Source organism: Lygodium microphyllum, chromosome 11 (genome assembly GCF_053477565.2).
Source record: "Lygodium microphyllum isolate KBCC chromosome 11, Lygodium_microphyllum_v1.1.10, whole genome shotgun sequence".
Classification (NCBI taxonomy): Eukaryota; Viridiplantae; Streptophyta; class Polypodiopsida; order Schizaeales; family Lygodiaceae; genus Lygodium; species Lygodium microphyllum.
Window position 1 is genome coordinate 97,146,751 of NC_141145.1, and position 14,716 is coordinate 97,161,466.

The 14,716-nt window shown below is 46.8% G+C and overlaps 1 protein-coding gene across 1 annotated transcript in view; it reads left to right on the plus strand.

Annotated features, from left to right (window-relative positions):
- Positions 1 to 14,716, plus strand: part of LOC148029128 (uncharacterized) — a 241,234-nt gene that overhangs the window by 154,905 nt on the left and 71,613 nt on the right. The window contains exon 6 of the mRNA XM_087687881.1: positions 14,199 to 14,327. Within this exon, the coding sequence (XP_087544007.1) occupies positions 14,199 to 14,327 (129 nt within the window). The remainder of the gene's footprint in view (positions 1 to 14,198; positions 14,328 to 14,716) is intronic.

Consider the following 14,716-nt stretch of genomic DNA (forward strand, 5'->3'; position numbering starts at 1 on the left):
AATGATGGAACGCATCTTTAGAGAGCATCGACAATATGTCGGTACTTCCTTTGATGATATTCTTGTCTTTAGCAAGAATGAAGAGGAGCATCATCAGCACTTGGAGATTGTTCTACAATTACTTCAACAAAATCAACTCTTGGTAAATGGTAAAAAGAGTGAATTTTTCATGCTTAAAATAAATTTAATAAATCATTATATAGACAAATTAATGAAAAAGGATACAAATTCTGTTTCTATAGAGTTGTGACAATCTGGTGGTGCTAGTAAATGGACCTTGGTGCTCTTTGACTTACGGACCACGAAGATCCCAACCTCCAGAGGTAGCAGAAACTCTTCGCGCTCCGCAACTCTCAAATAAGACTACATACCACTGCGGAAAAACTCCTGGGGGAGTAATTGCGCGAGTCGAGGGAAGGTGTGACGAGCGGTTGGACCAGATGAGCCAGTGGTTGTGTAGGGAGGGGGGGTTGGGCTGCTGGTGAGGAGAGGATATGAGGGTGTAAGGCTCATCACCTCATGTAGGAAGGGGGGGAATGGATTTTGGGGGGAAGGGGGGCACACACGTATTGGGTAAAGATCCGGGGGGACTGATCGGGGGGGAAGAAGGTGGGGAAGAGGACGAGTAAGGGGTGGCGAAGTGATCGGACATATGAGGCAGGTGTGAAGGGGGGTGAGTGGTCTCAGAAGGGGGAGGCTGTGGGATAGAGTCGAGGGGGGATCCATTGGGGGGGAGGAGGTGTTGTGGGATCTCGAGTGGGGACGGCTGAGACGCCTCAGTGCGAGGTGGAGCTAGAGGCCTGTGATTCTGCTAGGTGGGACGAGTTGGGGGGGTGCTGCGGAGTGCTTTGCCGAGGGTCTGTCGCTTGCCCTCCCGCTCTCTGCTATTGTGTCTCTGTCTGAGGGGCTTGACTAAGGCCCCCCCTTGCCGTCTCCCTCTCTGTCGTCACGCTAGACCCATCTAAAGCCGTTAGCATCCACCTACAGGCCTGTTGGCAGAGCCGCCTTGGCTCCAAAGTGCATGCAATCTACTGCCTAATGCCCAAAGTCATGGCATCACAGGCACTGGCTAGGTTGCCCTGTCACAATAACTTGCTGCTTGAAAGAGTATCTGCCTGCCTGAATCTCAAGAAACTTGGGTATGTTCTTTATATCTTTTACAGCCACCCATATCTTTGAGACTCCTGCAGCTATCAGTGCATCCGCAAAGGAGGGAGGAAGAATTGTGTGGAAAAGCCGTCCAAAGTCCTCCACTAATTGGCGATACTCTACCGCTAGTCCAAGGAATAGAAGGGTGATCAGGTGTCTAGGAAACCTGTTGTGGAGCGCGAACTCCTCCACTGTGAAGCCACTATACCAGGGAACCATGTAAATGATCCCCTTCATGGAGGCATAAGGTGAACTATCCACTAGCTCGCGGGCTGCATCCCCACGGAGGTGAGTTGAACCATGAAGATCCCCTGACCCATGAGAACTGCTTCCGCAATCTGCGTTGTGCCAATGCGTAGCGTGGAGTGAAGCCAATCCCGAAGCTAGGCCCTAGATGGAGAGTGTCCTACCACCTGTCCATAGATTGTTGTTTCATTCAGTTCCAGTTTTGTGGCATAGACGGAAATGAGCTGTTCCTCAGAGAGGATGACGCACAAGGTGTTTGACTGGGGGGGCACTCACAGAGGGCTTCAACATCTGACCAGAGGTTTCCATTGTGCGTCACTGCTGGGGGCTACCAATCTAGCTGCTGTGATACCGGGGGGAATGTTGCTGCAAACGGAGGGAGCAACGAATGCTAATGGTATGAACATGTAGCATAGGATGGAGACACCGGACCAAGTCGACTGGGGAGGTCTTTCATGCGTGAAGCAGAGGGTTGAATTGACGAGAAGGATGTTTGCAGTAAACAGATGCAAACCTTAAGTACCTAGTGCGTGCACAGATTTGAACAAATGATATAGATGTCTGCAATAAACAAATGCAATCCTCTTGCTCTTGTGAATGTCTTTGCTTGCCCATATTGTTGCATCTAGTGTCTTTGGAGATGGTTACTACAATCAAAGAAACACTAAGGTATTGCAATTCAGCTAATCCTTGTTTGATTTATTGAGGAGTAAGCCGGACGAGTTGGAGTCCCTGATGCGCTTAGATTCCAAAGCATGCATAGAAGTTGTTGCCACTAGTATGTTATGATGTGAAATGCTCACGGTGGTAAATAGAGTGCTTCCCCTTTAGAGGTATAGGAGTCATTGATGATGACTGACAATTGAAAAGGCTGCAGTAATGACGTTTCGATAGGTGAAGGTAGTGTAAATTAAATGTGCCAGTATGAACACACATGTAGCAATGGATTCGTTACTGTTCTCTGCGATGCAAGGCCTGTCGAAGGAGGAGACCGTAAGGAGCACGTCTAGAAATACTCGATGGTGACATAAATGCACAACGGTCACCCTGGCATATCAGGAGTGGAGCTCGATATCTCAACACTCCCCCTCGAGCTCAATCCCAATTCCTACACACCAAGCAGGTCTCTGAACTTGCGCAGCTTCTCTGTGCCCAATGCCTTCGTAAATATGTCAGCTACCTGATCCTCTGTGCTGACATAAACTAGATCAATAAGACCTAGTAAAACCCTCTCCCGCACATAGTGATAATGCACCTCAATGTGCTTTGTTCTCGACGATCTTCCTATTGCGGCCTTTAAAAGCTGGGAGAAGGCAAGGAGTGGAGCATCGGCGCTGCTCTATGCACTGGGCCTCGAGACTCGATGGCAACGGCAAAGGAAGACATAAACAAACGGATTTTACTAATAGTGTTGGATTTTAGCATATGGATACATCCCTTATGGTTCTAACAATTGGTTATGATTCATGTGTGTGGATTGTAACTGGTTTAACTGATTGGAATTTCACATGTAGACGGCATGAGCATCGTTAAGGAATAGTGATACGTGTTGTTTAACTACGATGCTAGTATGTATTTTCAGTAGTAACAACGGATGCTTTGACATAATGCAGTGCAATCGAGGATGATTGCAAGGATTTCAAGGGGGTGGTTTGTCATGAGAATGTAAAATTTTATTGCTTTGCTTAGCATTTTTTTAAAATTTAATGTGTCAATGTGACTTGCACATGTGAGGTACAAGTTAATTATTTCATAGTGTGGGACCCAAGACCTCAAAATATTAATTGATGCTAAAGGCAAAAGTTATAATAAGTTATGTCTGACAGGTACTAGGTATCCAGTGTCAATTTTTTACTTGGAACAATTTATTGGCCACTAATGTTAGTAGTGGTGACATTAGAGACTAGACATTAATTAATTAATTAATGTCGGTCTAAGGCTTTATAATTTCTCAAGATACTTGGAAGACAAATTGACCTAGCCAATTTAATTATTGGCTAGTGGAATTATTTTTTTGGACACTAAAATAAATATTAAATTAATTTTTAGAATTAATATTCCACAAAATTAATTTAATAAGCTATATAATGCTGAAAAATGGGATTAGAAGACTACCATTTGGCAAAACTGGCCGATACAAGTGGAAGAAACGTTTCTGGGGTTTGGTGAAAGTCTATTTCAACCATTGTGAGAGAAAAGAAGGCTATTAGAGAGCAAGGAGATATTGCTGATATGATATGCAGCCACTAGGGAGGATTACTCCAATTGTAAGCATGACAGATATGGCAACAATGGCTGTAGACAAAGACATAGAAACAAGTATGCACAAAGGTCTTTTCCTAAGAAGCAATTGAAATGTTATATTTGTGGCAGTTCCAACCACTTAGCCAATAAATGTCCTCAAAAGGGCAAGGGACAGGCTAAAAAAGATGACAAACCCAAAGTAGCTAATCTTCATCACTATCTTTCTGAAGCAACTTCTTCACACTCTAGTTATTCTTCTTCTACTCTGCGGAGTCTCTCACTTACGACTCTTATGACTCTGATTCATTTGAATACAGCTCATCTTTGGATAGCTATTTTGAAATTGAATCAATGTTGGATACAGACTATGCTTATGACTTCTTTTAAACACAAGAAGCAGAAACAGAAAAAGATGTCGGCTATGGGCTTTGGTCCCCGGATGTCTCGTCTTATCTACACCATTAGCGCGGCAGCGTCTTCGCGAGTCATGCTGAATTGTACTTGCCCGTTCTGTCAGACAAGGATGCCCTTTGAGCCCGCTATTCTTTGCCCTCGCGACACATCCAGTTCTTTCCATGTTATCCCATATGGTAGCCTCTTCTCAGTTGGCCGGTCTGTCGCTTCCTTCAGGACAGCACTTCATTAGCCAATCCCTGGCGGATGATACTTTTATGATTTTGCGTGCGGACAAGGACAACCTCAAGCGCGCATTGGATGTTTGGGGCATCTTTGGTCAAGCCTCCGGCCTTCGCATCAATGCGCTCAAATCAGCCATTCTTAGCTGCACGGAGTCGGATTTGCAGTCCTTGGACTGGCAGGGTCGGGTTATTCCTCGTGGCTCCATTGTCAGGCACCTTGGGTACCCTTTGGGTGTTGACGTTCCACCAAAGCATGGATCTCTCAGAAAATGGAGGCTAAGTTTATGTATTGGAAATCTCAAGCCTGGCCCTTCCATATTCGTCTCAAAGTGGCCCAGACAATTATGTTGCCAATGTTGACATATTTTCTGCCACTATTGCCCTGGACTACTATGACTCTCAATGCGCTTACTCAGTCTATTCGCTTCATGCTATGGAAGAAGGACTCATTGCATGCAGGTATTTCCTGGATTTCTTGGTCGCATGCCTGCACCCCCAAACGCATGGGTGGCGGAGCTATCTTAGACGCCCAAACTCACATGCACGCACTCCGCTGGTCTCTCTTCCGCGCCATGTGTTTGGATCATCATCCATGGGTCGATATAGCCCGTTATTTTCTTGAGAGCCATGGGCTTCTACATGGCAATACCCAAATCCAGACTTCTTGGTGGCATGTTCTTAATGCTGATTCGAGGTTCTCCTGTTCTTCTTCGTCGCTGCTTAATCATTTGGTATGTTCCTGGAAACGGGTCCTTATAAAGGCTCAATGGCATCCAGCGGAGGATCGCGTGGCTATGAATTCTTTTCAATTGGAATTATTGGCAGTCTCGCGTTTACTTGTATGGGAAGGCAAAAATGAGCTTAGACCACAATTCAACCGGATGGCTCGTTTGCGCTTGTCTTCGGTTGCGGATGCCACCATTGCTAGTCGCAATGTACTTATATCTTTTCGTACAGCTAGGAGGCTTTACAGGATCCCGCGGGGATATAGGCCGTTATGGGAACAGCTTTTGCGGATGCTCCAGAGCAGACAACCCTTTCCTGACCTTGCTTCAGATCATCCCTGGCAGGATTGGGACCTACAAGGCCGGCTGACTTTAAGCAAAGCTTATGCTAATCAAGTTTATCATATTCTGATCAAAGATCAACAATGGTTAGTTAACAAAGCCAATGCTTTATGGGGTTTGCGAAAGCCCCGGTCTTGGTGGAGGGCAACTGTGATGGAAGGCTGGTTGAACAAGACCCCCTTCAAATGTAAAGTCTTTCTTTGGAGAGTGATGATTGGTGGTCTTCCGCTTGCGTCAGCTCTTTCCAAGCGACGAATCTCCAATGGCAACTGCTTCTTTTGCACCACTGCTGTGGAATCAGCCCGCCACAGATTTATTTCTTGCCCCGTCGCAAAAAAAGTCTGGTCCTTTTTGTCGGCTATTTGGCAAGGAGCAGTTGGATTCACCCTGCGCCCATTTCATTGGGTTTTCGGACAGCCCAAATACCCCACTCCTGCACAGCCACATATGAAACTCATGTATCATTTTCTCCGATATTGGGGCTGTTGGCATAACTGGACCATTAGGAATGCTTTTCTCTTTGACTCCGCCTATAATGTTCAGCGACATATTGCAAGGCTTAAGGGCCTTTTGTATTGGCAGTTGGATCTTCTCCGACATTCTGATTTGCTCTCTAGGGAGGACTTCCGTACCTGGCTTATGGCAATTTCATCTGCCCCCTTGCCATAACTTTGTAACTCGTAGCAATTAGCCCCTTTTCACATGATGGCCTGGAATTGGCGTCATGTTTCTTGTAATCAAGTTATCTTGTACTTTTTTTCGTAATTAATACAATTACCTTTTACGAAAAAAAAGAAACAGAAAAAGAGAGGATTAAAACAGGACTCTTCTCCAATCCTCATGACTTTCCCTGGCATGGTACGTTAAGCATAGATACCCTAAAAAAAGCCAGTATCTTTGTACCCCACAAGTTGGAGCAAATACACAAATCTCACACTCTACAACAATTTGTGGATGATATCTCTAAGACGACTACTGAAACTTCTGGTGAGATGAATGAATTAATTTCAGCTTTTTAGATAATGCAGAATGAACTACATTCTCTGTGCAAAAGTTTCAAAAGGTCCATTGGGCCTCAAAAGCACATTGCCCTTGCAACTAATGAAGTTCTCTGGGAGTTCTCTACCTCTATGCCTTCTACTTCCATACATGAATCTTCCCCCAAACCAAGCAATCACATCCCTGCTTATTTTTCTCAGCACAAACTCAACATTTTGGAAGATGGAGGACCAATTTCCACAATCTGTGTGAAACTCTGTTCCACTGGTAAATTCACATTAGTTTTGGATGCACTGGTTGACAAAAGCTCTAGTTTAACTATAACCCCTTATGAGTTGTTTTCCCAGGATTGCATTCAAAACAGTGGTCCTATCATTGTTGAATTCTCCAATAACAAAAGGATAACTCTCTCCAAGATTATCAATGTCTTTTTGTATCTTGGTGAAATCAAACTTCCCATTGAGATTCAACTTGTGCGCCATGATCTCCTAATGGATACTGATATTCTCCACCATTTAACCCCTTATACAATTTTGCATGATCATGTTGTATTTTCTTATCAAGGGCAGAAAACACACATTCCAATATTGGAAAAAGTTAGATGCAATATCTATTCAATCTCCAAATTACCTCTTCCACAAAAGATGCAGCAAACCAAACAATGGTTACAACACGACATCATGAAGACGTACAACAAATGGAGAATAAGCTCAAAGCTTATATGCATGATGACCCATTGATGTTTCAAGAAAAAATACAGAACTATGCCCTTGCCTTGCCCCTAAAGGACAATGCGGTTTCTACCAAAGCTGTCCATAAGGGTATGAAAGAAGAAGACTTTTTTTTTTTGCAAGTAAAATGTGGGTAAATATATTACTCAGAAGGCTGATTACAATGGAGTGCTCATGCTCAATAGACTAGCTGGAGCTCCCGACCAACACACCGCTGCCCACGCTCCTGCCATCACAACCATTAAACCCCCTTCCCCCGCTAACTAGCGTCACGCAACCCCCCACCCGTCCCTCTCGCTTGCCGTCGCCGTCGCACTGCTCTCCCCTCCCCCTTCTCGGCACTACGCTGTCCCACCCCTTCCTCGCCACCACGCTAGGCCAGTGCCCCCCTGTTGCCTGCACCCCATTTGCAGGGTGACCCGCGCCTCGCTTGCAACCATCCGCACTGCCCCCTTTCCTCCCCGTCCTGGTTTTTTCTCCCGCACTGCCCCCTTTCCTCCCCGTCCTGGTTTTTTCTCCAGCGCTGCCCTAGGCAGACATTCCAGGCCCTCCACACTCAGCGACACCACTCTACCCTCCAGGCACTTGTTGGCCTTCACCCTGTGGATTCAGGTCCCCCCAACCGTGTGCGGCTCCAACCTAAAGCAATCACCCATGGTGCCCGGTGCCTCCACCGCCATCAAAATAGAAACCCCTCCCATCCTCGCTATCACACCTCCCCTCCCCCCCCCCCCCCGCCCCCCCCAATTGCTCCCTCCACTTGCAGCAACAACATCCCCTCCTCCGGTAGTACAGCAGTGTGTTTGGTAGGTTCTCAGAAGGGACGCGTAGTGGAAACCTTTGGTCAGACGCTGGTGCATTTTGCGAGTGCCCCCTAGTCAAACACCTTGTGCGTAGTCCTCTCTAAGGAACAACTCTCAGCAGTCCGTGCCACAGAGCTAGAGCTAAAAGAAACAACGATCTTTGGTCAAGTCGTAGGATACTCCCCGTCCAAGGCTCTAGCTTCACTCCACGCTGCGCATTGGCACTGCGCAAATCATGGAGGCGATTCTCATGGGGTAAGGGATCTTCACGGTATGACTCACCTCGACAGACGCAACCCAGGAGTTGGTGGCCAGTTCACCCTATGCCTCCACGAAGGGGATCATTTACATGGTCCCTTGGTACAATGGTTTCATAGTGGAGGCATTCGGGCTCCATAAGAGTTTCCTTAGACACCAGATCACCCTACTCTTCCCCGGATTGGCGATAGAGTATCGTCAACTTGTGGAAGACTTTGGACGGCTCTTCGGCACAATCTGTCCCGCCTCTTTTGCGGACGAAGTGACAGCTGTTGCAGGAGTCCCGAAGTTACGGGTGGCAGTGAAAGAGATAAAGAACATACCACAATTTCTAGAGATTGAGGTAGGCGCACACTCCTTTAGGCAGCAAGTTATTGTGACGGGGCATTGCCTACATTGCCATGACTTTGGGATCTGGCAGCAGAGTGCACGCGCTTTGGAGCCAAGGCAGCTTCGCCGACAAGCCCACAGGTGGACATAGACAGCTTTACACGGGTCCAGAGACGTCAAAGAGGGAGACGGCAAGGGGAGCCATAGTCAGCCCCTCAGACACAACCACGGCAACAGGGAGCAGAAGGGCGAGCGTCACCCCCCGGTAGAACACCACGAGACCCCTTTTTCCTCGCCCCACCCGGCAGGACCACAAGCCTACACATCCACCCCCCAAAGAGGCATCACAGGCGACCTCACCCGAGGGCCCACATCCCCCACCCCCTTCCCCACGGCTCCCCCCCCCCCCCCAACCCTAGTCCATAGCCCCCACCCTCCGGAACTACCGGCCCTACCCCACACCCATTGTGTGCCTGCGACCATCCCACCACCCTTCGATCCTCCCCCTCTCCACCACCACCCCTCCTGGTTGACCAGTACCCTTGATCCCCACCCAGCACAAGCGACCCCCCCTCCCCTTACCCATCCCCCCCTCCCCACAGAAGGTGAGGAGCCCCATATACCGACATCCTCCACTCACCGGAAATCTACCCCCCCCCAGCCACCGGCTCTTCCGTCCATGCCACCCATCACACTTTCCCGAGACAGGCGCAGCTGCTATCACAGGAGTTCTTTCACAGTGGGCTGTGGTCTTACCTAAGAGTTCGGAGCGCAGAGAGTTCCCACTACCCTTGGAGGTGGGACTCTTCGTGGTACATAAGTCAAGGAGCGGCAAGGTTCATCTACTGGCACCACCAGATGGACCAAACTACGCCTTCTTCCTTCAGACATCTCACACGAGATTGGGGGTCGACCCAAATAGAGGAGGAGGTGAAGAGCCAGGTGGCAGATCACATCTCCTAGTGGATGGGAGAAGGTGGATTGGCACTCTTCCAGCAATGACCAGGCTGCATGATGGACATTAACTAATGGGCTGGGCCTGAGATCCCACATGTGAGCATTATCTTTTGAGCCCTTCTGCAATGTAGAGCCCCAATGGATGTGATCGAGTGGCCCCTGGCACAGGCAGCCCGTTTCTACCAATGCACAGAGTCTCGCCTCTCCCTGGTGGTACCACGAGGCACATCCATCACCCCCATGGTCCGGGCCAGAGGACTACCATGGGGGAATGGAGCTCACCGTCCGCCAAGCGTATGCACGCACAGCATCCCCATCCCTTGACACAATGCAAGCTCTGACCTTCCCCGCGTCCCTCCATCACCATCACCCCCTGTCCGCTCCATCATCCTCCTTATCCCCTTCTTCATCCTCAACCTATTCCTATGGCCACCACCATCAATGGCTCGGCAAGCGTCTGCTGGTTCGTAGATGATGTGCTTATTAGTCTACTGGTCATTTGCCCCAAATGGCGAGCAAGACAGGAGAGTTTTGGACTACCCTTAGCAACCACAAGTTTATCATTGGATAGTAGTGGGTGACTTTAACCTGGTGGAGGCCTCGGAAGATACGAGAAGTAGATACACAGAGACCATCAGAGGAGGAGAGCAAGCTGCTTTGGGAGGAGCTTTTATTCCAAATTAGAGGATAGGACCCATGGTTCAAAGCAGAATTTATCAGGTCTATGTGCTCTCTTCATTTCTCTAGGAGCAATGGGGTAGGAAGAGCTATCACTTTTTCCAGGATTGACCAGTTGTTTGTGGATGATTGGACCTGCAATAGGGGCAGTCCAGTTGGCATTGTACCTTGCATGACCCTCTCGCATCACGCACGAATTGAGCTAGATTTTTTTTGAGAGAGTTGGAGGAGCCCACTCCAATGTCAAGATTCCAGTGATCTTAGAGAGTTGGTCTCACAGATTTGGAAATCTAGATAATCCTCAAACAGATGGGCAGCTAGAGACTAGTATGGTAGAGCATGAGGAGGGTGGTTAGAGAGAGGATGAGCAGAAAAATCATGGTGCTTTTTACAGAGGAGCTGGAGAAGGCACTTTGGGCACTACCCTTGAGCAAGTGCCAAGGAGAAGGTGGATTGGATAAGTCCTTTATGAGCTATAGGGATCTCATCAGCACAAGCCTCATCTTAGCTCCTCCCGAGATTCTGGCATTAGGGGTTTGTGAGAGAGACTTTCTGAGGGACTGATCCACCTCATTCTTAACGAAAGTGGAGATAGATTGGAGATCACACAATGGAGGACGATCACCTTTCTTGGAACTACCTATAAGATCCTTGTGAAGGTGATCAGTCTTAGACTAGCCTCATGGATGCCAAACATTTTTCACCTCACCCAAATCAATTTTGTTCAAGAGTGCAACATCTTCATCTTTTTGGGAGCCCATTGCTCTTGCTCGATCTAGGAACTAGGACCTTATTATGCTCCTTCTCAACTTTGAGAAGGTATATGACTGTGTGGATTGGGAGTTCTTCAAGGGCACGATGCTAAGGGTGGGATCCTGAACAGTGGGTTAAGGGAGTAGCGACTCTCTATTCATCAACACATAGCCAAGTTATGACTGGGGGAGGCAGAGGAGAGAGTTGTAGCATCCAAAGATCATTACCCATTAGCCCCCTTCTTGTTTCTACTTGTAGTAGAGGCCAAAATGAGCTCCTTGAGAGATGGATCCAAGGGTATCAAAGGCCTCAAGCTACCCATCCCTCAATTGGAGAAGCTTCTTGATGTGGAATTTGCTGGTGACACAGAAATTTTTGGTGTTTGGGATTACGGAAGTTTTAGGGCCTTTGCAATGGCCATAGAGATGTTTTGCAGAGTAGCAAGTGCCTCAATTAGTTGACACAAGTCCTATGGTTTCAGGGTATGTAACATTGGGCATTCGGAATGGCAACCACAGGAGAATTTCACACGGGTTCCCACAGAACCATGGTGATATATCTTGGATGCCATGTGGGGATTGACGTCACCTTAGAGTAGCAATTGGCACCTCTTCTTCTAAGTAGTAGATAAAAGTTCCTATATTGGAGCCTGTGAGGCTCTCGTTAGCAGGGAGAGCAGTGGTTGCCAACTAGGTCCTTCTTGTGACCATGTGGTACATCACTTCCTATTGGGCATGCTCCACATCTTGCATTGGATAGGTGAAGTGAGTTATCGAGAACTTTATTTGGTTAGGATGAGATGGGAGTCTAGCTAGAGTGAAGATGGCTTGGGATATCATCATACAAGCCAAGTCTAGAGGAGACTTGGGGATCATAGACCTAGATTGCTAGAGTAAACCCTTATTGGCCAAGCTCATTGTCAGGGGCCTTCTTCCAAGCAAGGAGCTTTGGAAGAAGCTTTTGATAGGGAGGCTTCAGTCCATCACACCTACACTAGATTTTTCAAGAGATCAGGACCAAAGGCCTAGGGAGGAGCTTTGAAGTCAGATTTGTAGGCTGCTATTATGAGAGCATGGAAATTCGTTTCTTCTAGCCTTCATCAACTACCACCGACTACCTTCGAAGAGAAGAGGAGGAAGTCCCTTCTCTTCAATCACCATTTGAGTTTAGATTCAGACCACACCCTTGAACAGAGTGCTCACCTTTTATGGGGAAGATTCTCTATACAGGTCATTGCCTCAGTGGGAGGCTGGTTCACATTTCAGGACCTACCATAGGAGATTCAGAGGCAAAGACTACTGGGTCTCGTGGGAGCTAGAGCTATGATTGAGGTTGTGACAGAGGGAGTACCTCCTAAGTGGCGGATGGATACAGACACTTCTAAGACCTATGTTGGTCTTGTTCCAGAGGGGGACGTCCTTCTAGTGGCAGCCACTGTGACTAGCAAAGATAGGGCATTCAATTTTCAAGTAGAGGAGGGTGGATGGCTCCAGCGAGAGATAGTCCATTCAATTTTCAAGTATAGGAGGACGGACGCCTAGAGCAAGGGGACTTGGATCTCATGGAGTTCACAGGATGCTCCAGCAAAGGATCAAAATAGTGTCACACTTCAAGAGGAAGTGGCACATTGACCCAGACCTAGGCACTTGTCTTATTGACATTTGGAGATATTGGGCTTATCAGAAGAGGTCTTTATAGAGACTACAATGGGATCTAGGACAGTGGGTGTGGACAGATCCTTTTCTTCACATATCATGTGGCATGGCCTTCTTTGGCTACACTAATAGGCTTGGGAGGAGGATAGAGATGCATGAGATCAGAGCAGAGCCAACAGCCACCTCCCATTAGCACACAAAGGGCATCTCAGAGCATTTCTTATCAAACTTTTGAAGGAGGCTAGATGAGAGCTCTAGGCCTAGGAAGAAATCCCTCTTCCTGTGGTGATTTGCTCACAGGAGCTTAGTAGTTAGCACTTGGCTTGGATGTGGTAGGCACCCAGTGGCATGTGTGAGATGTGGTGAGGCAGAAGAGACCCATAGACATTGCATATGAAATTGTCCCAAAGCTCAAGACGTTTGGAGGAGAGCCCTTAGGATGGCATTCCATGGCACAATAGAGTCCATGGTTGTGACCAGGGCTATAGCTTGGGTTGTAGATAGAGACCCAGAATGTGGATATGAGGATGTTTAGGGGAGCAGGTCTTTCCTTGTTATTGGACAGCATTTGAGCAGGATATTCACTTCAAACTTCTTACAGGTGCAATGGACTCAAGAACATGTTAAAGGATGAGGGGGAGGAGAGAGGTCCTCATGTGGAACTGGACTGGTGCATTTTTTTTTAACAACCCCTTGGATGATTTGACATTATAATCCACCAGATTGGTTGTTCACACAACCATTGTACTTTTAATGTACTTAGACACTCTCTATGGAATTACTTTGTACTTTCTAATTTACCTCGGAGATTTTCTGCAAGGTGTTATTAGCAGATCTTTCTTGCCTGGGGAAAAAACAAGAGTTTATTTCCCAGTACTAATATAAAGTATTACAATTTGAAAAGTGGCTGACCAGAAGCCATTATTGTTGAAGGCACTCGACATGGTAGTGCATTGTTGCTTTGGAACTGCCAAGTCTTGTTAGTCTAGCTATCATCTGAGCTCTTCACAAAAGTTGCACCAACTGACTTGAATAATGTTGAGATTTGGATCAACCATGGGCATTAGCAATGGTGAGTGCCCTTGGAAGAAATTGAAGAGGCACCCTAGTCAGTTTGATTTTATGGAACTTATTGGCAGCGGGACTGTCTGTATAACCTTTCCTCGTAGACTGATTACGGGGAGCAGAAGGAACCATAGTACACGCAGCATGCTGTGAAGAGAACATTTCTTTCGTGCACATATACGTGCGCATGGGATCCTGTGACATAGTAGGCCCAGAATCCGGCAGACCAGCATCGAAATTTTTACCTTTTTTGGGACGTGTCTCTATCTAGTCATTGGTACGGGAATCCAAGTTTTAGTTGGGCTTTTAATGTAAATGAAATATTCCAGTTGCATTGGTGGAGGTTGACATGACAAGGCATTTGTTTGCAACTTTAGTTAACTGGGCAACTGATTATGTTGAATCGATGGATGGCATTATCTGACATATTAAATTCTTGAATGATGTATAGAATCTGACTTGGAGTTCGGCTGTCTGCACACCATCATTCTTAACTTTTTGTGCATGTTATTTGTCCTTTGATTAGTGTGAATAATGTGAAACAATTGAGAGTTTCTCCTATTTATGATGTGCTTGTAGGGTTCCTTCTGATAAATTTCATGTTTTGTTGTGGATTTGGTGTCAGCTTAGGGGAGTGCCATGTTGGTTACAAAAGACTGGAGTTTCCTGATTTGAAGATTAGTGTAATTGGTGGGCGTCCGTTTTCTTCTGGAGGGCCAACCTTTGGACCAGCTTATGACATAGTCTGTAAAAGGTGCTTTTTCTCATACTGATGTTAGCTTAGTCTGTAAAAGGTGCCTTCTCCCATATTGATGTTAAACATGAATGTGGGGAGGATCCTCGTGCAACTATGATAAATTGCAGCTTCAATATTCTAACATAATTCATATCTGTTTGCTATATGTACACCCCAAAGTTCCTTAAAGGCCACAAAAGGAAAATATAGTTGCATATGATGAAAGTTCTGTTGTAAACTGTGCCTATTGCTTCTTACTGGTCCATTAATCAAGTCAGAATCAAGGAGAGCATTACCTTGGAGTATCAGAAGTTGCCAGTATCTCAGAAAAGTTAATCTGTGTATCAGGAAGAAGTGGTAGGTGTGTGTGGCACAGTATCTCAGAAACTGCTCATTGAGCTAATAAG